The 24,657-nt window shown below is 45.0% G+C and overlaps 1 protein-coding gene across 1 annotated transcript in view; it reads left to right on the top strand.

Annotated features, from left to right (window-relative positions):
• Nucleotides 1–7,402: 7,402 nt before the first annotated feature.
• The window catches only part of LOC147665679 (C-type lectin domain family 2 member E-like), a 152,088-nt gene continuing 134,833 nt past the window's right edge, over nt 7,403–24,657 (top strand). Inside the window, exons 1-2 of the mRNA XM_086949601.1 lie at nt 7,403–7,538; nt 18,681–18,913. Of these exons, the coding sequence (XP_086805727.1) occupies nt 7,403–7,538; nt 18,681–18,913 (369 nt within the window). The remainder of the gene's footprint in view (nt 7,539–18,680; nt 18,914–24,657) is intronic.

The raw sequence follows: 24,657 nt of genomic DNA, 5'->3' as shown, positions 1-24,657 counted from the left end.
ACAGCTTCTCGAACTTTGTCTTACCAGAAATTATTTTATGTTTGACAACACTTACTATCAACAGGTAAAGGGGACTTCCATGGGGGCTATTTTTGCCCCCAATCTGGCAATTCTATTCATGAACGCCTTGGAGACTGGTAACATCCTGACAGAGAGCAATCCATTTTATACAGGGATTTGTCTATGGCGCCGTTATATAGACGACATTTTCCTCATATGGAACCATGACATACCCTCATTGCATTCCTTTAACCACTGGCTAAACAACAACTGTGCCGGTTTGAATTTCACTCTGACTCATGATAAAAACCAGATAGCCTTTTTAGATCTCACTATCTTCCATCACGACAATGAATTATTGACACGTCTCTTCCGTAAACCCACGGAACGAAACACACTTCTGAGTTACCACAGCAACCATCCCAGGGCATTAAAAGACTCCCTACCGTACTCCCAGTTCCTGCGAATCAGAAGAAATTGCTCAGCTAAAGAAGATTATTTCAGGGAAGCCAACGTGCTGTCAAGCAAATTGAAGGCACGTGGCTATCCCAAGAGATTGATCAAAATAGCCACCAAAAGGGCCTGGTATTGCCCCCGAGAAGCCCTCTTGACACCAAAAATAAGGGACAAAACTGAACGGATAGCGTGCGTAACCACCTTCTCTCCTGTTTCCAACAAAATCCGGCAATCTATTCTTAAGCATTGGCCCACTTTAAATGCAGGCCCAATTCATTTAGAGAGGCCTCTATTTGCTTTTAAGAAAAGCAAAAATCTGAGAGACCATCTGATAAGAGCAGCACTTCCAGCCTCTACCCCACCTACCACAATTGAAGCTAACTGGGGTCTTCCTCCTATCCTTGGGCACGTTAAGTGTGGCTGCTGCACGATGTGTGAATTCACTATTGAGGCAAGAAATTTCAGCCACAACAATGTGACATTGACAATGAAAAGCTTTACCAATTGCAACAGTCATAATGTAATTTATGCCATCCTGTGTCCTTGCCCAAAAATGGCCAGACAACTCAGAAAATAAAAACTCGCATTGGCCAGCACAGGAGCCGGATACGCTGTGGGACCCCAAACGCACCGCTAGTTGAACACTACTCCGAATTGCAACACACAGTGGATGACATCAAGTGGACAGTATTGAAGACAGTGAAACTCCCTCAAAGAGGGGGCAACCTGGCCCAACTCCTCAACCGCGAGGAGCTCAAGACAATTATTCAATTTGATACCATCCACACAGGGTTAAATAGAAGTGAGGACTGGACAACTTTGCTGTAAACTGCCCTCAAGCACTAACTTTGTCTCTGAACCACTGTCATTCCGAAAAGCACGTGACTTTGGCCCTGAACTTCGGTCATTCTGAAAAGACAATTTGTTGTATATATTAGGCAAAGTATAACTTTTTTCGTGCAATGCTGAAACTCGATGTTTTTATTAATTACTTTTTCCTGAAAAAATGTTGATCGAATATTGATGTTCACAAATTGAGCACTTTTTTATGGCACTTATATTAAATTAATTGCACATCCCTCACCGCCACCAGGTCCACGTAATTGCCCCGAAATTCATTGACCAATCCAGCTCCCTATGAGCCTCATCCCAGCCTAAAATGTCTGCCCGTTTTCCACCGGGAAGCGGGCCTGGGTTCCAGGCTCCCCCGTCACATGACTCGCGGCACCAATCATAGCGCGCGAGCACTTTCCCTCCCCAACCACGTGACTCCCGTCACATCCAATAACCAGTGACTGCTCACAGTTCACAGTAGCGTTCCACTGTGAGCAGCTCGAGTAACCGACGCCTCGGAGAATCGCTCTCCACCACCGGTAAGCTCCTTGAAGCCACGCATATAATCGCGAATGCAAATACTCCCCGAAAACGCCGAAATCACAGGCGCTTTCTTTTTTACTTTGCCCACAGCGGACCAGCCAATCGTCTGGCCGCACTTCCTGACTCAGCGCTAACTGAAGACGCTGGAGGACGGCGATCCAGCCCAGGAGGCAATCGGTAATATAGCACAATAGGGCGGCGAGCCCCCGGCCACCTCACCTCACCCTACCCTGAGTCCATTCATTTATTAATTCTCGTATTCTTTCTTTTCCCAACCGAGGTTCCCTAAAGAAACTATCATACCACGCTGCATTCTCATTTTTTCTGAAACAGACTTCTGCAAATCCTCTGCAGCCACCAAAAGACTATGGTAACCTTTTGAGCACAATATCCTATATTCCCTGAACGCAGTAGAACACTATAATGAATTTAGATTTTGTTTACTCTATAGTAAAAATATTGCCATAGGACCAGATGTTCCAGAGTTATCAATCACAAGACCAGTTATACCGGTGTTACCTCACCGTGAAACCCCTAAAGGTAATTCTTGCAGCTCCCCACCCTGACAACACTAATAGCACGTAAACAGAGCGCAATCAGTAATTTCAATGTCTATTCCAGATTGGGCTTCATCAATTCAAGCTCCCATACAGACTTCATAACCACATCCTATCGAACGTTTTACCCATTAAGGTAAATAATGGCCCAAATGATATTCTGCCAATCCTCTCTGGCTGCTGCCTTTTCCTAATACCATTTATTTCCAACAGAATAAACGTGGTTGACCCCATTAGAACTCTCTCATCTGAAGCCAACTCCATCTCAAGCCAACCGCTCGGTAGGTCCCTGCCGATAAGCATGATTCCTTTCCCCCCCTGCCACCCCACCAAACACACCAGTTTTTACCAACACAAGCCTCACTTACACGGCTTACCTACAGATCCAAAAATCACCTTCACTCACAAGTCCAGTCAGTACCCCGACACCAAAAAGGTTGACCTTTCACAAACCATATTTATACTGCATGAGCTTCAAAGTCTTGGCACGGAATAGTCACGCCTCACGGCAACACCTACCACTGCGTTTCCGAATGCAAAGTCTGTAGTTGCAATGTGAGCCCTGACTGCATAAATAACGACTGTGCATATATCTTTTGCTTTCTCCTTTTCTATTTTCTCTATTTTTTCTCAAAAACAGGTGTGTTATATAACTGTGTTCAGGCAACATTATTTTACTTGTCCTGATGATGATCCCATGATACCTGAGCTGGGGATCGAAACGTCGACCTTAGAGTAGTTCATACATGTACTTCCCGGATACTATTGGTTGTATGAATGACTCCAGGATACACTGCTAAATGTATAACTTAAACCAGTGACCTGCAAGCTCACACTGTTTGCCTGATAAATTTTCTTCACTTACCTTTACTTTCCCACCTTTTCCTCCTTGTAAGGCACAGGACTGTGCCCCAATTTAACCCTTATTTCTTGGGTTATTTGTTTGTATTTTTGAGATTACAAATCTATTGAACCAATAAATATTCCTTGTCCGGCTGGTCAAGGAATCTTGAACTATATAGAGCTCCACTGTGATCTATATATATCCATCGTTCTTCCTATTTCTCGTATGCTCAGGACCACTTGTTGTTTTGAAAAAATACTTGCTACCAATGGTCCCGAGCGATTTAATGGGTTCCCCTTGTCCCTTCCTGATGGGCTAGGTGTGACAACACCCTTTGCCTTTTGATGGGATTATTTAATCCCTTAATGTTCCATGACGTAACAAGGAATGGAACAGTCAAAGAAAACAACTAGCAACAACATGCTCATCAAATGCAAATAAATATGAAAATAAGAATGAGGAAAATACATAAGTAATGAAAGGGAAGAAAAGGAATAATGCAGAATGAATGAGAAATGTGAAAAGGAAGACAAAAGAGAAGAAAGGATAGGAAACAGATAAAGAACAAGAAGACAGTACATGTCTACAAGCAGGCGACTGAAAGACGTACTTACGAAGAAACAAACGAAACGGGGGTGATGGCGCCGCAAGACGACGACGCAAACAGCAAGAGCGGGCAGCGACCTCCAGCACAAGAACTCCACATGGCAATGAGATGGAAACAAGAGGATAATCAAGGTGGCAGGGAGGGAGGATACATCTGTATGGAGACAAGAGAAAAAGGAGGGTTATCAGGAGGCGAACAACAAGAGGAAGATACCGAACCTAAACATAGGGAGGATTTTTTTTTAAATGGATGAGTAACAACAATGAAACATAACCAAAAAGAGAGAACAATATCAACAAACTATGGTGCCTGTAGCTCAATTCAAATCTGGTATGTCCAGATAGTTCCATAGCGTCAGCTCCATGTTGTCGAAGAAAGGATTGCAGGACTGCTGGATCATCATAGGTGGTGGTTCTGTCTTTGTAAGTAACCTTTTAAAGACAAGGGTGAAGGAGGCCATATCTAGCATTTAGGGCTCTTAATTGAAGACGCATGTCCAGAAATTTCTTTCGTCGATCCGCCGTGGCCTTGGACACATCTTGTGAGAGAAAAAGACAATGGCCTTCCCAAGTAATTTGCTTTTTGAGTTTGGCGGCTGGAAGAACCTGCAGAAGATCAGTGTATTGAAGAAACAACATAATGACTCCTCTAGGTTTATTAGAAACTTTGGGACCAAGGCGATGAGCTCTTTGTATGTTGACCGACGTCAAGGCAGGTGCATCCAGGATCTTTGCAAGAAAATACTGAAAGAAAAGGGTAGGGTTAGATCCCTCTGTAAGTTCAGGAAGTCCGTACAAGCGAAGGTTGTTCCTGCGATTTCTATTTTCCAAGTCCTCTGTCTGTTTCTTTAGCAGAGATATCTCGGCTGCCATGGATGAAAGTTGAGAACAAGAAGAGTGGAGAGAGTCCGCAGATTGTTCTAGGATGAGGACACGTGAGTCTAGAGAGGACCATTTATGCTGCATGGCTTGAAGAGTCTTAGTAGTGGTGTCCATAAATGGCTTAAGAGCTCGTAGTTCCTCTAGAATAAGATCGATGGAAGAGGAAGAGGAGGATGAAGTAGCCTCTGGAGAAGGGGGATCATTTTTGAGACTTTTGAGGAGACCTGCGTTGAAGGAGCTTTACCACCGTTATGAGATTTAGGAATAGCCCCAGGCATTGTAGCAGGCTTTAAAGAAGCACGTTCCTCCATATCTTGGGTGGGCGAATCTGAGTCAGAACAGACAGGGACCTTGGAGGCGGAGGAAAGCTTTAAGTTGCGAAGCTTTCCCATGTAAGAGTCTCAATAGAAACTGTGAAGATTGCCAAGAGTGAAAAATCCTGAAAAATGACACTCAAATTCAAAAGGAAACCTTCCTGCGAAGAAGCAATGAAGAGGAAAGCACCGCTACACTGTATGGAAACGTAGTTGAGTTGGAGGAGCAAACGCATGGGCAACACCACAGCATACAAATCAGGGCAGTGAGGCATACAAAAAGAAAAACTGCAGTTCTCTGATCGTGCCACAGAGCGCTGGAGAGCTATGTGCAATGGTAGGTGAGGTGAAACTTGCCACAGTGACGATAAGACCCTTCAAAAATCATTTAATGTGGTTTAAGCGCTGGCAGCATAGCTCCATATGAGTCACGACAAAAACAGCGTGGTTAGGAGGTGCAACGCATAAGCAGACAATGGAAGAAGTGCAGGCGAGTCGTTGAAGGAAAATGCATAACATCACAGAGTGCACAAAATGGCGGCTGAAAAAATTCCAGAACAAGTTAGACATCGAGGAGTAAGCAGGAGGCAATGCAAATAAGAGTTGAGGAGGAGCGCTGGCTCAGCAAGAAAAGAAAAACATAAGGGACAAACTATGTGCAGGCACTCGGACACTTACGAACATCGGCGGCATGCTGAGGCGAGATCGCGCATTAAGCGCACAAAATGGCGGCCGCAGTCAGGAGAATCGCGCCGCGGCAAATAAATCTTGCTGGATGGCTGCTGGGGTTGAAACAGTGACGGCGCTAGGCTCGCCTCACATTCCGGCGGTGAAAACTGGTCCGCAGGCAGTCCGAGAGCTGAAGAAAACCTCTGAATTGGCAAAGAGAGCGGAGGTCGACGCCGGAGGCTCGGAGCTACGCCGCCATCCCGGTCAGCGCGGAAGCCATGCCCCCATGCTTGCACCTTGCAACGTGGTACATGTACAACGCAAAGTTCCAGCTGGGTGACCTATCAAGAAGGCTGCTGTGGCATGATATGACCATATATGAGGCGGATCGTTCAATAGAGATGCAGATTTTAGTGCTTGAATCAATCGCTTATTCACCTGGGCCCTTTGCTACAATTGCATTAAATGCTGCTGAACGGATGCAGTTTGCTGGTGTAGAACTGCAACAGAACAAAGGCTGTGTTAGCATCACTAGGGCACAGTTCTTTAGGAGCTTAGCACATAACCAGCAAAAAAGGATGACAATGACTAATGCAGCAAATGTTTCTAGATGCACAACCACAAACAATGACGAAATGGAATACAAAGAGTTGGTACATAGAATTAAACTCCTACAACCAGTTTATTGGCGAGATCCAGTAGACATCTTATATGGTGAGGGAGAATTACAAAACCTTTGTACCAGGTTGCATGTATTTGATACTAGGCAGTACATCCTTAGTTTCAGAGAGTACAGACAAAATAAAAATTGCATCCCTGGAACCTGAAACCATTAATGCACATTATAGACACCTTTTGTATCCCACTGCTAAATGTGAATGGGGCTTTAGTATAATGAATGAGGTGCTCACACCGCTGCGCAACAGAGAATCAATAAAGTCTGTCTTCTGTAATGTTCAGAAAAATTGTGTGGCCTCCTGTCATAGAATTTAAACCTGAATTTTATGTTCAGAAATGGTTAGAAAAAGGGAGGAGAAGTGCCGAAGAAAGAAACTACAAGGCTCGGACACAAATGGCTTATGATTCCACTTATAAGCGTATTTGAAACATTCTGTGATTGGAAACATGTCCCAGATTGTAAATGTATTAAATGTAAACAACTTATATAATAAACCTCAAATAAACAGGTTTATCCATTGTTTGAATTAAATAACGTTCTAAGCTACAACTGGTCAGTGAAATGCCAAACATACTAAAAATTGATATGTTTTGCTATTTCTAGCCACACCTTTGACTCCGCCCACTGATCCAAACTTCGTTTATTCCCGCCCTCTGATTCTCCGCCCACAGTTCCCCTATTTTTCTCCACTTCGACCACTGCCCTGTTCCTTAAAAACCGAGGATGGCGGTGGCACAGATTTCTGGTTTAGGGCGGACGGCGCCTTGGTGGGGAATTCAACAATTGTTATCCTCACCCCAGAGATCTCCGGATTTCGGGATCAGGGGGAGTCCCGTCGCTCACCTTCACCGGGGACATTTTCACCGATGGCCACTTGTCCCCGGAATAGGATCCCAGCCACAGGGCTCTGGCAGAACGAGTCCGCGTTTCAGCCGGTCAAAGGAGCGCATATTCTCGTCTCAAATGCAGATTCTGTAACCGGACAAGGACAGCGGTCCGTCTGACATCGGCCGCAAGGATGAGTGGCTGTCCCTCCGCCGCCACGGGGCTCCCCGTGCAGGGCGCCCTCATTGAAGTCGAGGAGCTGGAGTGCGTGGGTAACGAGGACTCCACCTCCGAGGGACACCCCGCAAGCACCCTGTGTGCGCTGCCAGGTGAGCCAGAATCCCTCGGGTCCGCCTTCTCAATGTATTTATCAAGATATGCCAGCGAGAGTCTTAGGAAAGGTGAAGCTTATTCCAACCACCGCCCCCTCCTCCCCATTCTTACTGCCCAAGCCCCGGGTGTACCGTCGGTCGCAGCAAAGTGCTTCTTACAAGTGGGAGTGGCTTTTGGTGAGAATGGAATACGACACTAACGGATTAACGCTCTCAAATGTTACGTGTTCTCGTTGTGCAAGAATAGCCCCCCTTTGAAGCATATCACACACGGCAATGAACGAGTGAGTGCGGCTAGCGAGTCCAGCTGTCAGTCGTTGAGGGAATGGCTTCCCTGGGGGAATTCTGAAATCGCCTTCGTTCTCTTCACCCTTCTTTGTCTTTATTCCCTTTTTCGCTCAGATTTCTTTCTTTCCTTTTTCCAACCTGTCATCCTTTCTTTTTTATCGTTTCTCTTTCCTTTCTCCCTCCATCCTTAAATTCTTCCATATTTCCATCCACCTTACCTTCCTTCTTTTTTAAATCCATCCTCTATCTAACCTTCGCCTCATCCATTCATCCTTCTCTGCATCCATCCACTCTTTGCAGTTCATAACCTCCATCATTCATCCATCCATCCACCTTGCATTCTATCTCATATCCATCAATTCCCCCACCAATCAATCGTTCTCTTACACCTTCCTGTTTCATGCATTTTTGTCTCATTGTTTGCCCCCCCCCACCCTCCCTCTAGCTCCAACGCACTATGCTCAAACACTGGTATTTATGCAACTTTATCAGGAGACTAGTGCTACGATGTCCCATCAAAGGAGCTATAAACACAATACCTAATCTGTTATGTTACTCAGAGTTTGTAAGGTGCAGCTACTCACCTGGGGGGTCTCAAGAAGCTGGGGGTCTGGGAGATAGGAGGCAGCTGATCCGTCTGAGCACTGGGGTTCAGTCAAAGAGCCAGGTCTTTACATTTTTCCTGACTTGGGTCAGTGATGCAAATTGTCTGAGGTGGAGAGGCAGGATGATATGTTATGTTAAAGTATTTGTAAAACGCATGGCTGCCCCAGCATCGGGGCGTCCCAGCGCTAAGGTTGAACACAGAGTGAGGAGACAAGAGAGAGGGGGTTAATAGTGGGAGAAAAGCTAGGTCTTCATCTGCCTTCGGAAGGTCAGGTGATCAGCTGCGGGTGGAAGAGGGAGGGAGTTCCAAAATGTGGGGGCCAACAGCTTGAAGGATCGGCCACCCGCTCTGGCCCTCTGTATCTGGGGGATGATGGCCAGAAGCAAATCTGACGAGCGCAGCGTGTGGGTGCATAGTAGGAACATAGATCACTCAAGGTTCTTGGGCCAATGACCAGAAGGATCTTATGGGTGATACACAGCATTTTGAAGCACACTCTGTTCTAGAGGTAGCCAAGGTAGGGGCAGAGAACTTTGGCGACATGACAGTGTTTAGGAGGGGAGACGATGGAGCGAGCAGTAGCATTCTAAACACCCTGCAACATTTTGATCACAGATTTGTTAGCTCCCAGAAGTAGCACGTTACAATAGTCCATTCTGGCCAGGTTTGATGATTGGATGATCAGCTGTCTGGTTTGAGAGTCAGAGAGCTACCTAGTATTGGCTTTAGGCCACGCAACAGTCCAAAAAATTTCTCTGCCACTGATTTGGCGTGGGTTTCAAAGGTGAAATCGATGTCCATAATTATGCCTAGGTTCTTCACCACAGGTTTGGATATGGGGGGGACTCCAAGAGCAGGAGGCCACCACTCATTGCCCCAGAGATGGGAATCCCTGCCTACCAGAATTATCTCATATTTAGCTTAAGTTAGCTGCAAATAGTTAGCAGCCATCCATTCCAAGATGGCTGTTAGATCCTGTTTAAATTTTGCCATGTCATGACTGGGATTGTTGAAGAAGGTGATCACCAGCTGAGTGTCATCTGCGTATGACACCAGGGAGATGCCCCGGGCTTTGGCCAGCAGATCCAACAGTCTCACATAGACGTTGAATATGGTGGGGCTCAGTGCTGACCCTTGGGGCAACCCACAACGTAATGGGTGAGTGCAGGAGAGGAAAGGGGGGGCGGTGACTTGGAAGGTCCGACCGTTTAGGAAGGAAGAGAACCAGGTGCCCTTGACACCAATATCCTCAATATTTTGGAGCAGGATCTTATGGGAGACAGTGTCAAAGGCCACACTCAGATCCAGCAGAATTAATGCTGTAGTTCTACCTGCATCCAAGGAGGTACGTAGCTGTTCTGTGACTGCCAGTGAAGCGGACTCGGTACTATGCCGAGGAAGGAACCCATTTTGAGATATGTCTAGTATTGAGTTTGCTTCCATGTAATGAGTTAAGATCGAATTAACATGTGATTCTGTGATTGGTCGGAAGTTTTCTGGCTTGGACACGTCTAGTGATGATTTTTTGAGTAGGGGAACTACCATGGTGTGCTTCCAGGTCTTAGGGACCACTGTTGAGGATAGGGATAGATTAATTAGCTCCAAGCATTCAGGCAGGAGACACTGTTGGAATTTTCTGAAAGCGTTGGGTTTCATGGGGTCATCTGGTGATCCTGATTTTACTGTGATAAACAGTGCTTCCATAGCTTGATGGGAGCTAGAGGGGAGCGAGGTGAGCGAGTAGGTCTCAGAGCCCGCAGACACGTTCGTCCCTGTGCCACGGGAGGTATCACCTGGATGGAAGCTACTGTAAATGCGTTCCACCTTCTCCAGAAAGAAATTGGCCAGTACTTTGCATTGCAGACTACAAGATATGGTACTGTCTGCGGCAGAGGGGAGCTTTACCACATCCTTCAAAAGAGAGAAGATGGTTTTAGTGGGGTTATTGCTTGTGGTGATCAGGTTGGTGTAATGTGCTTCCCTAGTCTTGTGGACCAATTTGTGGTAAGCCTTAATCACACTTCTGTACTGTGCTTTAGCCAAAGGGTCATAGGATCGCCTCCAGACTAGCTCTAAGACCTTGCAGTTCTTCTTGGCTAGGGTCAGAGACTCATTAAACCTGATGTTAGCCCATGCGCTTTTAGAATGAGTGAATTTAAGCGGGATACAGGTGTCCAGAGCTTGGGTAACCCACCCCTGAACTTGCACATTGGCCTCTTCAATATTAGCTGACCTTTCTGGGAGCTGAGTGCTTAGGGCTGCAGGAAATGAAATGAAATGAATTCGTACTTGTATAGCGCACTTATGCCCTGAGGCATCTTGGCGCTGTACGCATACCGCTGTGGAACCCTTCCTGGATTTTCTCTGTGAAATGCCCACTCCTGGGCACCCCCAAGGTGAAGCCAGGCATCCCAGCGCTGTTGTGGCCGTTGTGGAGATTAAGCAAGCTATTGCCCAGAGTTGCAGAGTGGGACCCATGATTAGAATAGGCACCAAGGCGAGAATTATCAGGTCAGAGGAAATTGAGCCCAAGAGCCAGACCTCTGCATCAGGGTCTGCCGCTCTACTCTAACCATTGAGCCACACTTCTTCACCGTCATGATACAGTTTATGCCAGGGGCGCTTGAGTGAGGGGTTGCGGTGTAGCTGTAATTCGGGGCCGGCTAGCCATAGCCGCATAGAAAGAGAGTTGTCTGTCCAGGGCATGGGGAGGGATGCCTGCACTTCCAGGGACTGGAGATTTGAGAAAATCCTCTGTATTCTGTTTTTAACCCGGCTGGGTTTTGTTTATAAGTAAACATGCACACTTGCAAGTCATTTCAGCTGTTTTCTTCGTGGGTAGGTGCCAATTATGACCCACTTATGTATTTGCCTATTTGTAGGATTTTACATGCTCTCTGTGTATAAGGAGCCCACGGGCCTAACCACTAGCCGCGAAGGCTGCCACTCACTCAAGGTGGCATTTTGGTAAATATTCCATTTATGTTTTTACTTTTTATTAAAAAGGTGTTTTTTAGTTAGTTCATATATATTTTTTAACTATAGGTGCCCCACCCCTCACATCACGCACTAGTCCTGATGAAGACCCCACAGTGACCAGGGGTCGAAACGTCGAATTTCCATCTTTACAACACCTACCCACAAACAACAGATCATTGCTACTGTGTTTTATTGTATGGAATAGGATTTCGTAATTGTTAGAGATGTATGGGGCTATAATAAAATGCCCATGTGATGTCAACCAAAAAATGTTTTTTGTGACCACATCTGACCTTTTAATTCTACTTTACACAACCTCAATCCTCACAAATCACTTACCACTTCCCTCCCCCCTTTCTTTTTGCCTCACTTTGAGCACAACGTTAACTTGTATAAAGTATATATATAAAATGTATACAAATGATGATGTGAATAAATAACATCACTGTGTTATTAGTCATATGTACATGGCGTTCCAATAATTTGTTTGTTTTTGAAAATCACGCTGACTGGGACCCCCACAAATGCAACATTGAATATCCAGGTCCCAGTACCATTGGGTCAACCCTATTGTGTAATGTTATCCAAATAGAAACCCAGAATAGGCACTAAGAAAATAAATAAAATTTAATTTCTAAAACCTGTATCCTACCTGTTAAATAAGTTGTTTACTTATGACAGCTGCTGAATAGCACTGCTTTAGAACACTCAAAAAGTGCCCTCTAAAAACCAGGACATCAGCCAAAATTGCTGAAATCTGCTGGGACAGCTGGTGAAAAAACAGGAATGCCCTGGTAAATCTGAGGAGCCTGGTCAGCCTACCAATAGGTTAGCCCTCAATATACCGATAGAAATGCAACATACAGGTTTGTTTCGATTCCAATCGAAATGAAGGAAATCCAGCGGTTCTACCCTTGCGATGTAAGCAGCTCTGCATGCTATCCCTCATTCTGGGATGCAAACCTCGAAAAAGGAGGTGTTTCAAACCAGAGTGCGGTATTGGAAATTTCCAGGGTTAAAATTAGTGGCCATTGAGGTGACAAACTTGAAATTATCCCCTAACTTTTCCCTACCCTGTATGGCTCCCGATCCACAAAGAATTCAGCGAGCATCTTGAATAGTGAGCTTGTTCACTGGCTTTTCTGATCAGGCCTTAACAAAAGACATTATGGCCCTGGTGTAACACCTGACTGTACAGTGTTTTCAAAATGACAATGCTTGAATGATGAAAGGGTGTGCCCTAATTCGCCATGGAAGCTGCGTTTCACTCGGTTTGCCAACCTCAGCTTCCTGGCTGTCCAGATTCTGGAAGAAGTGTACTTTTCAACTGGAATGAGGGTTGCATTCCTCCTGCCTGATCCTCCCGCTGTATGGATGGAATGTAAGGGGTCCACGAATATTCACCACAGAGTGGCCTTGCCAGTAAAGTGTGACTAATTTAGATTTGTAGCTCTCTCTAACACCCCTTCTAAGTTCTTGCTTTCGTTCTGATGTGTGGCTTACTTTGACACTCGTGCCTGCCAGGCTTCAGGACACACTGGCACTTGACTGACATTGCCCAAACCTGCAGACCTTTTATTAGAACAGCTTATAAATAAAGATGACAAAGGTTAGGTTATGTAGATGCGACCCCACAACAACCTCCCAATAATAGGGGCACTGTGTATTTAGGAAGGAAGTCTGTTGTTATTCATGTTAAGGAGTTTACTTTTCTGGCTTTAGGAATTCGAGCTAAGCTTTCCACTGAGTATGATCGTCAGGGGCTCTGACAAGAAAGACTGGGCCCCATGAGGTTATTGTGACCATTGTAACTTTTCTACTACTGCACACCTCTGTAGCATCATTTTTGTTTTCCCTCACGAAGATGAGAATTAGTGTGGTATTATACAATGCTAAGATAATATCACTCAAATGCCTGCACCAGCTGCCAGAAAGCAATCTGCTCAAAAACATATTTCCATCACCCCACTGTTCATCAAATTACAGGCAGCTTCATAACCGCATCGCTGCAGCGGCTTTTCCTGCTGTGTGCGGCATTTTTAAAATTACCGCGTTACATGACGAGCTCAGCTCGTCATCAGCATAGGAGCGCCGTAGCTTATGACGAGCTGAGCTCGTCATCAGTATCGAAGTGGTTAAGGTACCACCTGATTGAGTGTGCATTGTGCATATATAAAAAGGCAAGATTTGAAAATGATTGTTGCGTGCATGAAACAGTGGTAAATAGCAGAGGAGAATGTTGTCTTCTGTTTATTGTAGTTAATGTTTTAGTTGGGAATTGTTTTAAGAAAATTAAGTGTTCCATTAGCCTCCCTTCTGGACAAAATATGGTTGTCGTGGGGTATGTGTGTGTAACACTATGTGAGTGAGCACATGTGTATACACATTTCACTGTATGACTACTGTAAGAGAACTTATGTGTGTGTGGGGTTGTGGAGTTCGAGGTAGCTCCTCGGCTCGGTCTCTGCACAGCAACACTGACAGAGGCACGTGCACAAGGTTGCAGACAGCTTGTGTGTGTGGTTTGATTCATGGAGAAGAGCATTGTAAGTATATGTTGCGATGAGTGAAATTTGCTCTAGATTCAGTGCTCTTTGTGCATGAATCTTGAATGACTGTGTGGCTGGGAACTGTTAGATTTGGGGGTCTCTGGTTGGCACAGGTAGGTACTTGTGATAAGCAGGGACCCTCTCCTCTAGTCAGGATAAGGGGAATACCCTCTTAAAATAACCCCTGCTCACCCTCTAGTTAGCTTGGCGCGAGCAGACCAGGCTTATCTCAGAGGCATTACAGGCTAAGCATTTATGAACACATACAGTAACTCAGGGACAACACCACAAATGGACACCACACTAGAGTTGTATCAAAAATAATTATCTTTTATGTAAAGGCTTAGCACAAGACCAAATAACTTCAGCAATAATCCACAATACTTATTGGCATACCGAGTTCTTGTTTAAATGCATAGCTTTTCAGTTCTGTGCAACTCGGCCCCTTGGTTCGGAGAAATGAACACAAGAGTCTAATGCGGGCTGCGGACGCTTCCGTCCGGGGCGTATTAGGATGGGGGGTTTGAGGCGGACACAGTACCTTTGCTTCAGTGAGTCCAGCACGGACGAGGCTTGGTAACATGAGATGATGCAGCAGCGTTGTCGATCCTTACGGTGTGAAGCCCGGCTCGTGTGCAGTCGCGGATGCGAGGCGTTGGGCGTGGGCCACGTAGAGTGAGGCGGACGGTACCTTCAAGAGCTGGGCGCTTTTCAATCCCGGACAGTTCAGTGCGGGGCAGACAGTACGCTGCGAGCGTCCGAGCCGTACTCAGCCCTGCGGTGCACTCGTAACTTCAATGCCAGCGGCAGGGGCACAGCGAGCAGTGCAGCTGGAAGGGAGAGGGTGAAGCGGTGTGCGGTGGGGGCCCTTTTCTTACGGTGCGAGCTACGGCTCGTGGGGGAGCGGAGTCACTCGGTTCGGGGCGGACACCTGGCGCGGGGCTTCACAGCGATCAAGTCTTCGAGGCGCACACAGATCGCGGTTCCAGCGTTACGGGGAAATCAGCTTTTTCCAGCAGCTCTTTTGAAGGCGGTGGAAGTCCACTAGTCCTGGGACTTCGTTCAGGGGGCAAGCTCACCCACAAGCCCTTGGAGATCTTTAAAGCACAAGTTGAGCAAAAGTCTTTTCCAGTCTTTTCCCTCTCCTTCAGTAGCAAGGCAACCACTTCAGGCCAATCCCCCAGGTCAGGGACAGTACTCCTCCTTACTGCTTTCCCAGTTCCTTCTCGTCGGGCAGAGGTTCATCTTGTTTCAGCAGGATCTGATTTCTTGGGCTCAGGGCCCCAATACTTATATCACAATTCTTTTGTTCTTTCAGGCCTGGGGGGCCCTTGCCTAGCTCAGCCCGGTTCTGGTGTTCTGACTCCGACTTTTTTTTTCAGTGTGCAGGGCAGAGACATCAGACGCTCCACAGGAGGTGGAGCCAGCATTGTGGTGGCGGAGCACAGCCCTATTCAGAGTCCAGGGGCACTCCTCCCACCCATCTGGATGTAATCTTCCTATTCACCACCTGGCAGCCCCAGCCTGTCCCCAGCCCTGTCAATCACAGAAACCAGACAGCAGATACACATCATAGCAGAGGCAGGCTGAAATGGTTAAGCAAGCAAATACCAACTTTCTAAAAGTGGCATTTGCAAACACAGAACATTAAAATAAACTTTGCTAAAAGATGTATTTTATTATTCTGAGTTCAGGCAAACTAAACTCGAATTTCTACTGTGTTCCCGGAGTCTGTTAGGATCATAGAATGTATCAATTCTAAGCCCATCTGGCCTATGAGAACAGGTAGCCTTGCAATAGTGAAAAACGAAAATGGCTGTAATTCACTATTAGAACTTGCCACACACATCAGGGCTTGTCCTACCTTCTGCTTACACTGCACCCTGCCCTTGGGCCTACCATAGGGGTGACTCACATGAAGTAAATGGAAGGTTTAGGGACTGGCAAGTGGGTGCACTTGCCCAGTCAGCATGACAGTACCAGACTGCACTCAAGTTCTTGAATGGCAGACCTTAGACACATTTTACAGGGCTGCTTTTGTGGGTGGCACAACCAGGGCTGCAAGCCCACTAGCAGCATTTGGATTTACAAGCCCTGGGCACTCCTGGTGCACTTTTCTTGGGTCTGACAGTAAACCAAATAAGCCAATCATGGAACCACTAATCAATACATCTTTTTATACAGGGAGCACTTGCACTGTGGCACTGATTGGCCGTGGCACAGTGCTCTGAGCAGCTAACACCAGCAAAACACATGAGGCACAGTAACAAAAAGTGGAAGGGAGAACCACGCCAAGGTGCCAGGTCTAACAGGAACTATGCTGTGTTACAGGCGGGCGATGAGGACTGTCCTAATTCTCATTAGGACTCTTAGTCTGGGGTCTGTTTCAGTCAGTCTGCTAAAAATATCAAGGGTAAACTGTAATCCTGGGATGGATCTCTTTTGCCATCTAATTTCTAAAGTATTTGCAGTGTTACAGGTAGAAAACACTTAGAGGGCCTGTTTCCATTGGTTGTGTGTGCTTGGCTTGGATGTAATTTTGCAAGCAGACCCGATAGAGGTTTGGACACATTTTTTATGTTTCTAATGTTTTCTTCACACTTGTGCTTTAACATGCTATAATGGGATCCCGATTTTGCAACAATTTGCAGTAAATATGTGGTGTAAAAGCCACCATTTTAATCCATTGTTTGGAAAAATTTCTTGCGGAGGGAAAACCCCCCGCTCCCTCTTTTTTCAGTTCGGGCTCAACTGCAATACACTTTATCGCCTCACCACTTTCAAAATCCAACAGCCGCCACTGGGTCTCAGTGCTATGGTTGCTTCTGAAACCAGATTGTGAGATGTCTAGGATGTGGTTCGTTTCAATGAACTCTGATCACTTGGGCATTGATGGCCTTCTCAATGACTTTGGTTGGGAAGGAGAGCAGGGAGATGGGTCTGAGGATCTTGATGTCCGTCAGGTTGGCGGATGGTTTCTTTATCAGAAAGTTGATCTTGGCGTGTTTCCAGTCATTGAGGAAGGTGGCGGTCTTGATGGAGCAGTTGATGGTGCAGTGGAGTTTGGAGGCTATGTTGGTGGTTGCTCCATGGAAGATGTGGTGCGGGCATGGGTCTGAGGGGGCTCCGGAGTGGATGTTCTTCGTAGAATCAGTACTTCCCAGTTACGCCAACCACTGGCTCAAGCTGCTAAAGTTTAAGTGGGGGGTTCATGATGCCCATGTATACACCCTTGTGCTTGTAATATACACTGGAGAACTCTGTATTATAAGCTTAGATGGCTGAGCTTGTCAAATGTGGGAAATTCACTCATAATTTATTTATTTTCTTTACAGTTTTTATATACCGCAAACTTGACCCGACTCGGGTATCAGAGTGCTGTACATAGCACCAGTTGCATTACATGAGGACACATTCATTTTTGTTAGGCACTGGGAGATTAAGTGATTTACCCTGAATCACATGTTGTTCATTGTCATTGACGGGACTCAAACCCAGTTCCCTAGATTGCAGCCTTCATGGAGAAAATGGCCTTCCCGTAGGTGCCTGGATGTTCGGCATCCTGACCAATGACAACGCTGCCATTGAAGCGTTGTGATTGGCTTTGGGGAGGGTAGGAAGTGTGCCTGCCGCTTCCTGTTCCTGGAGAGGAGCAGAGATAACGTGGCAACGGGCAGCGAAGGTAAGTTCACCTTTAAAGAAACATATTTTAAATGACCCCCACCCCCACCCCCCTGGCGCATCATGCAGGCCGCAACTGCTCATGGTAGCGAGTGGGTGAGGGCAAGGAAATCCATCTTCACCATTGGTATGCTAGGATATCTGGCAAATGCTCAGAGTGGCATAGTATCAGATTGGTCCACTCTTCTTTGATTACGAGTTTTAAACAACAGACAGCTAAGAGCGGTCTACAGGCGACAGTTCAAAATGACAGAAGAAGTTGGAATTTTGCACTCCATCAGCTACAATGACATCTGTTGTTTGTTTTTTTTAGATGAGTGGACAAAATGTATGAGAAACGTGCAGGACACGGTGCGCGGAATCCCCCTAATATGGGTGCTGGCAGCTGCTTCGTTCCTTGTTATAACGTGTCTCGTATCGTGGATCGTGGGTGAGTTGCCGTCATTATCATGCATTTCTTCAGTAGTGAGCTCCCGTCGTTGGCGTACGTACGACACCCAGCGGCCAGTTTGTTTACAGTCCTATTGATCATGGAATTTAAATAATATTCATATAAAACAATACCAAGGAACTGGTTCTGTCAGTGAGATATCTGGTGCCCGACTGGAATGCCATATGTACAAGGGAGCACTCAGCCCCCGCCAAAAAGATAGACCTTGCTTCTGGGGTGTCACACAGTAGCGGCCTGTCCCTGGGTCCTGGGAGAGACCTTGTTTCTTGGGTGTCACACAGTAGCACAGTAGCAGCCTGTCCCTGGGTCCTGAGAGAGACCTTGTTTCTGGGGTGTCACACAGTAGCAGCCTGTCCCTGGGTCCTGAGAGAGACCTTGCTCTGGGTCCTCAGAGAGACCTTGCTTCTGGGGTGTCACACAGTAGCAGCCTTCCCCCTTTGAGGTGTAAGACTCGTCTCCTTCCAGACAGTTCAAGCACCTGTTTTTGTACACCTCACAGGCTCTTTACATTTGTCATTGTGTGGTGATTCTTATTTATAGTTCTAGTTATGTTTTTATTCATAGTTCAATTTCGTCCTTAACAGTTGTACACATTAGACTGGCCAATGACCTGCAGATGCTGAAAGAGTGTGCACAAAGCACTGCTGCAAAGGATGGAAAGGACGGGGAAGTACTGCCCTCCTGTGGCAATGACTGGAACTGGCACCAGTACAAGTGTTTCTATTTCTCTGAAGATGCTGGAGAGTGGACAAAGGCCAGAGACTCGTGCGCTGCACTCGACTCCTCCCTGGCGATGATTGACACACGGCAGGAACTGGTACGAGCTGAGATACTGCGGCGTTCAGTGGGTTTCTTAAGTCTTTTGTGTATGTTTCTGTTTCTTCACACCCCATCCCACACACATCACACAGTGACACCCGCCTCCCTCTTTTTCTTCCTGTGCCTTCTTTCTTCGAGTGCTCAAATGTGCTCTCATAAATGACCGCCTTCTATTTATATACTCCTGAAAAAAGTTATAAAATGCTCCACGGGACATGTTTTAACAATATTGGAACCATTCTTTGGAGTGGACTGGGAGTTTAGTTAAACATTCTGGTTGGTTCATGTAGTGTACATTACACAAAAGAAGCTTAGGTTTGTTTGTATTAAAACTAATATTTTATTAGTCTTTTCAGCTTAATGCACAACCCAGAGACCACGTGTTTTGTGGCAATAATCACTTCTTCATGATGGTATAATAATTCTAAAATAAGAGTTCACAATTTAAAAAAACTTTCACATATTTATCAAAAATATAGTATTGTGATAGTGTGTGTACATATAGATAGATAGATCGCGTCTCCAACATTTTCTGTAAAAATCCTCCTGAGCTGCTCATATTATTAGTGTTGTAATAGTGACCACATTAGACAAGATTACAGTAGTTCTACCTTATGCACAATTACCAGCAGTGGTCACCTCAGTGCAGGGTTGTCACCAAAGATAACTTAAAAGCACGTTATCTCAAGGCAAAGTAACCGCACTAATCTCATTACGGTATTCTGAATTTTTAATTCATTAATCAAACTATATTGAATAGGTAGATGGCATATTCTTTTATAATCATAACCAAATATGTTTATTACCATGATATATATATCAAAGAGAGGAGGAAGGCACGGAGGCTTCAACAAAAGGACTTAACAACTCAGAAAAGTCAGTCAGAAGCGGTGATTACAACAACTGCGAATACTGTTATTAATATGACTGAACTTGAATTAAATACTGCAGAACTTCAGCTTTTGTCTTTGGGACTTTCTTTCTGTCCAAAAAGTAATTTTAAGTATGTTCAATCTCGTATTGACATTTTTAAATTTATCAGAAAGTTGAAATTAGTTAAGTTCCATAAACTAAAGAAAACAAATTCTAAAGCCACATCTATTACTGCAGTCAATCAACCAAGTTCTTTGTTTCAGGTAGTTGATGTTAGCACGCTGCGCACAGCAAATGTTCTAGCTGATTTGAATGAGGATGTTGTTCTTAATACACAGGAGGATTTGTTGAGTATGGGTATTTCAACTTCTAGCGCTGCTCTTACTCCTTTTCGCCCACCATCCACATTTATGCCGATTATGGCAAGGGATGCCATAGACATTTTTGGGGATTGTGTTATTAGTGACCTCAAAACCCTCCATAGAAAATGTATTGCTACAAATAGGAAGGGCCAATATAGGGAGCAACAATATTCCCGCCTGATGGACAAACTGGATAAAGAAAAGAATATTGTAATTAACAAGGCCGATAAAGGCGGGAACATTGTTCTTTGGCCCGTGATGCATACCTTGAGGAAGCTAGAAAACAGCTTAGTGATGTTATGTGTTATAAGCAGGTAGCTTTCCCAATTTTATTAAAGGTTAAGGAACAAATATTTAAAGAATTGTCACAGTGGAAAAGAGAATGTCTAATAGACAAGGACGAGTACAATTTTCTAAGAACGGATTACCCTATCACTCCAACCTTATATTTACTCCCTAAGGTGCACAAGCAAGTCACCCCAGTACCAGGACATCCTATTATTTCCGCCCAAGGTAGCCTGCTAGAGTCAATGTCCAAATACATTGATTTCTTCCTCCATGATTATGTCTCTAACCTGCCTTCATTTATCAGAGACACAGGCCATTTTTTGGAGAAGCTTAAAGAAGTGGTATGGGAGGATGGCTATCATTTGTTAGTGATGGACATCTGTTCCCTATACACTAGCATAAATCACCAGGATGGTTTGAATGCTATTAAGTATTTTTTGTCTGACAGAAACATTTGCTATAACAAACACAATAAAATGTTGCTCCGCATGACAGAATTATGTCAAACTAACAATTTCTTTATTTTTAATAAAGAACTCTATCATCAACTCCGGGGTGTCGCAATGGGGGCGTGCTTCTCTCCCAGCTATGCGTGCTTGCACGTTGGCTGGTAGGAGAAGCACGTCCTCTTGCAAACGCACGCGGATGACGTTTCTGAACATGTCATCAGATGGTGGAGGTTCATCGATGACGTGTTCGTCATATGGAAGGGCTCAAAGGAGTCGGCATTTGAGTTTGTCAACAAACTTAACATCAACTCTCTTATTTTGGAGTTTACAGTGCAGGTTAGCGACAGTAGGGTGGAATTTTTGGACGTTGAAATCTTTGTGGAGAATAAGATCATTTGTACTAAATTACATCGCAAATGTACAGCGGGGAATTCTATTCTCCATGCCAGCAGTGCTCACCCCAAACACCTTATTAGGAGCATCCCCTATGGGGAATTTCTGCGTATTCAAAGGATTTGTAGCAGGAAAGAGGATCTAGACATTTGTCTAGAAGAATCCAAGGAGAGATTCATGGCCCGAGGATATAATCAGAAGGATTTACAAGCAGCCCTTGATAAATTAAAGAAGGGTGATCTTTCAAATGATAGTGTCACGCCGGATGAGGCTCTCGAACAGACAATTGTAAAGCCCACAGTGAGACTAATTACTACTTTTAGTAATCAGGATCTGGCAATTAGGAAAATTGTTAGTAGGCATTGGCCCATCCTACATACTGACATCACACTATCTCCCGAGCTTTTAAACCAACCAACTATTACATTCAGAAGAGCACCCTCAATGCGGGATGCTCTGGTAAAAACTAGTCCAGAAGTGACCAATCAGAAAAATTGGTTGACAGATAAGAAAGGTTTTGTAAAGTGTACTTCATGTAGGGCATGTAAGTTTGGGGTCACTAAACAATTTTTTGTGGATCCCTTTTCTAACATGCCTAACAAAATAAATGGTTATTACACATGCAAAACCGAATATGCGGTCTATATATTAGAGTGCACCTGTCAACTTGCCTATGTCGGTAGTACAAAACTCCCTGTTTTTAATAGGATCCTCCAGCACTTGCGGGCAATCGTTAACTCGGATCAAACTTACCCGGTTGCCCGCCATTTTAAACTAGTACATCAGAATAAACTAGAGGATCTTAAATACTATGTTATTTATTCTGTCCCTAAATCCATCCGTGGTGGCAATAGGGAGAAAAGATTACGCCAATTGGAGAGTCAATACATAGTACGTCTCAATACTAAAATACCGAATGGACTTAATACAGGGGAAGACTTGGTTCACTTTTTATAAATAATTTTTATAAATAGTTGGTTTTTTGGATCTGCTATACATATTTAGATGAAAATGATTTTAATATTCTGTGTCTACTTTGTTCTCTTATGCTGCTATGAATATTTAATATGATATGTGAATTGATTATAAGTGCAGGGTTTAAATATCAATTGTAATTATGTGTATATATATTAATTTAGATTTTAGGTCTTTTCTATTTATTTATTTTAAGGTAATGGATTTTAGAGAAACCGTTTATACTGTGGAACTTTTTATCGGTTTTACTAGTTTTCTGGTTTTACTATTGAATTTTCTGGCAGGAGGTGTAATCCGTTTTATTGACCTTTTGAATTAATAGATACCTGATAATAACTCAACTGTGATTAGTCTATTTTTTATATATACATATATATTTATTTTGTATTTTTGATATACTTGACTCTTCATTTAGTATCTTCATTATATGCAATATTTATAAGCAGGTGATATAATGTTTCTTTATCTTTGTTCTAATTGCTATAATACACTCGCATCCGATTTTTTAAAATTGTTTTAATAGAAGTTAGGCTATTTATTTAGCAATGCTTCATTATCACTACACTGGGTGTACTTATTATGAGGGCTGCTCTTTCCCATTATATTTCTTAGTATGAATTGTATATTCTCTCTTTATAAGCAGAATTTGGGCACTTGCCCTGGATTTTTTATTTAAAATAGGAGTTTTCAATTATGAAATAATTAATTGTGAAACTATAATGTTTTTCATTACGATTTGAATATGCTATATGCACTTGCACTTTCATGTTGTGTCTTTTTTCACTGTCTATGATTAGAATGGGAGTGACTTGAGCATGCCTCATGAGATTTAAGGGCGTGGTTCTTCCTGACATGTCATGTGATCAAGGCCGGGGTAACCTGGCCGAAACGCGTCCTGTTGTGACCGAATGGAATAAAAATTTGCACTTTACAAATAATTCCTTTGTTGTGGTCCGTTCCTGATGGTGTAGCAGCGTGGAGGTTTTCGTTTGCTCACAGAAGGACTTGGTTTCCATATATATATATATATATATATATTTACCTACTTGTGGTCGCCAGTAGGTATAGTTAGGACCCAGTTTCCATAGGAAAAGCATTTTTTGACTTGCCAATATCTTCGCGAAATTTTCAAAACTAATGGGGCGCTCCGGTCAATTCCTGTCTTGAAAATTTCGGGGTGATTCGTCAAGCGGGGGCCGAGAAAAAAGGGGGATACCCATGTTAATTTCCATAAGAACTTTTGTTTCTGATACAGCCCGAACTGCTGAACAGAATTACCAAAATTTGGTGGAAAGGTAGCTCTTGGTCCAGAGTGCGGTAGTTACTGAGAAATTTAAAAATAAGAAATATCAATATCTGGTGACTGCAGTGGATCCGCGAACCCCCCCTAGCACAAACTGACTTCTGATTGGCTGCCAACACTCCAAACCAGGAAGTGTTGGCAGCCATCTTGTGACACAGTAAAACCGAGTCCCAAGACAGTAAAAAAAAGATAAAAAAACAAGAAAAGGAAGCAGGGTAGAAACACCCTTACCCCCAAGGCCTGCCCAAGGGTCCCACAAGGACACCCAGGACCCCCAAAACATTTTTTAAAAACAAATTGGCTGAATTCGCGCTGGGTGCGCAAATCCGGCAGAGAAAATAAAAACAATGCACAGGCTCCTGTTCTTCATTTTCTATAAGCCCTTGGGTGGGCCAGGTCCCAGGGGCAATGCTGAAATAATTAGCGGTGGCCCCTGCAACCCTGGGGACCGCCACCTCCCTATGGCTACATCTATTATGTGCTGGGGGCATTCAGCAGCCCCGGGGACCGCCACCTCACCGAGCCTTGAGAAAAATGCATGGTGGGCTCCTGACCCCTCACACTGCCCCGGGGACCGCAACCTCCCCAGGGAATTGATCATTGTGGGCGGGTGGGCCTTGTGGGCTTCTCAAGCCCCAGGGACCACCACCTCCCGAGGCTTTAGTTAAAATAATAAAGTGTGAGGGGGCTCCTGCCCCTCCTCACACTGCCTGAGGGACCACCACCTCCCCGGGGCATGGATCATGAAGTGCAGGGGGGCCACACGGCCCCCTGAAGCCCGGCGACCGCCACCTCACTGGGGCTTCAATTAAAGTAAGTGTGGGGGGCTTCTGCCTCCCCCACACTGCCCGGCCAGACCACCACCTCCCTGAGGCACTGTTTATTTAAATATGGGGGTCATTTGCGGACCCCTGGGAACCACCATCTCCCCTGAGCTACCTCCACCTTGGGAGAGGGGCCGCGCGGCCCCCTCCTGGAGACCTAGATGGCCCTGGGGACCACCACCCCAGGACCAGCTCTTGCAATGTGCTGGGGTGCCCACCCCCGGGATATTGCCGTTTGCTATAGCAGGGCGGGAGCACGGCTCCCATCTTGCCAT

This window comes from Lissotriton vulgaris, unplaced genomic scaffold (genome assembly GCF_964263255.1).
Source record: "Lissotriton vulgaris unplaced genomic scaffold, aLisVul1.2 SCAFFOLD_1119, whole genome shotgun sequence".
NCBI classification, from domain to species: domain Eukaryota; kingdom Metazoa; phylum Chordata; class Amphibia; order Caudata; family Salamandridae; genus Lissotriton; species Lissotriton vulgaris.
This window is presented reverse-complemented; position numbering and strand designations above follow the sequence as displayed.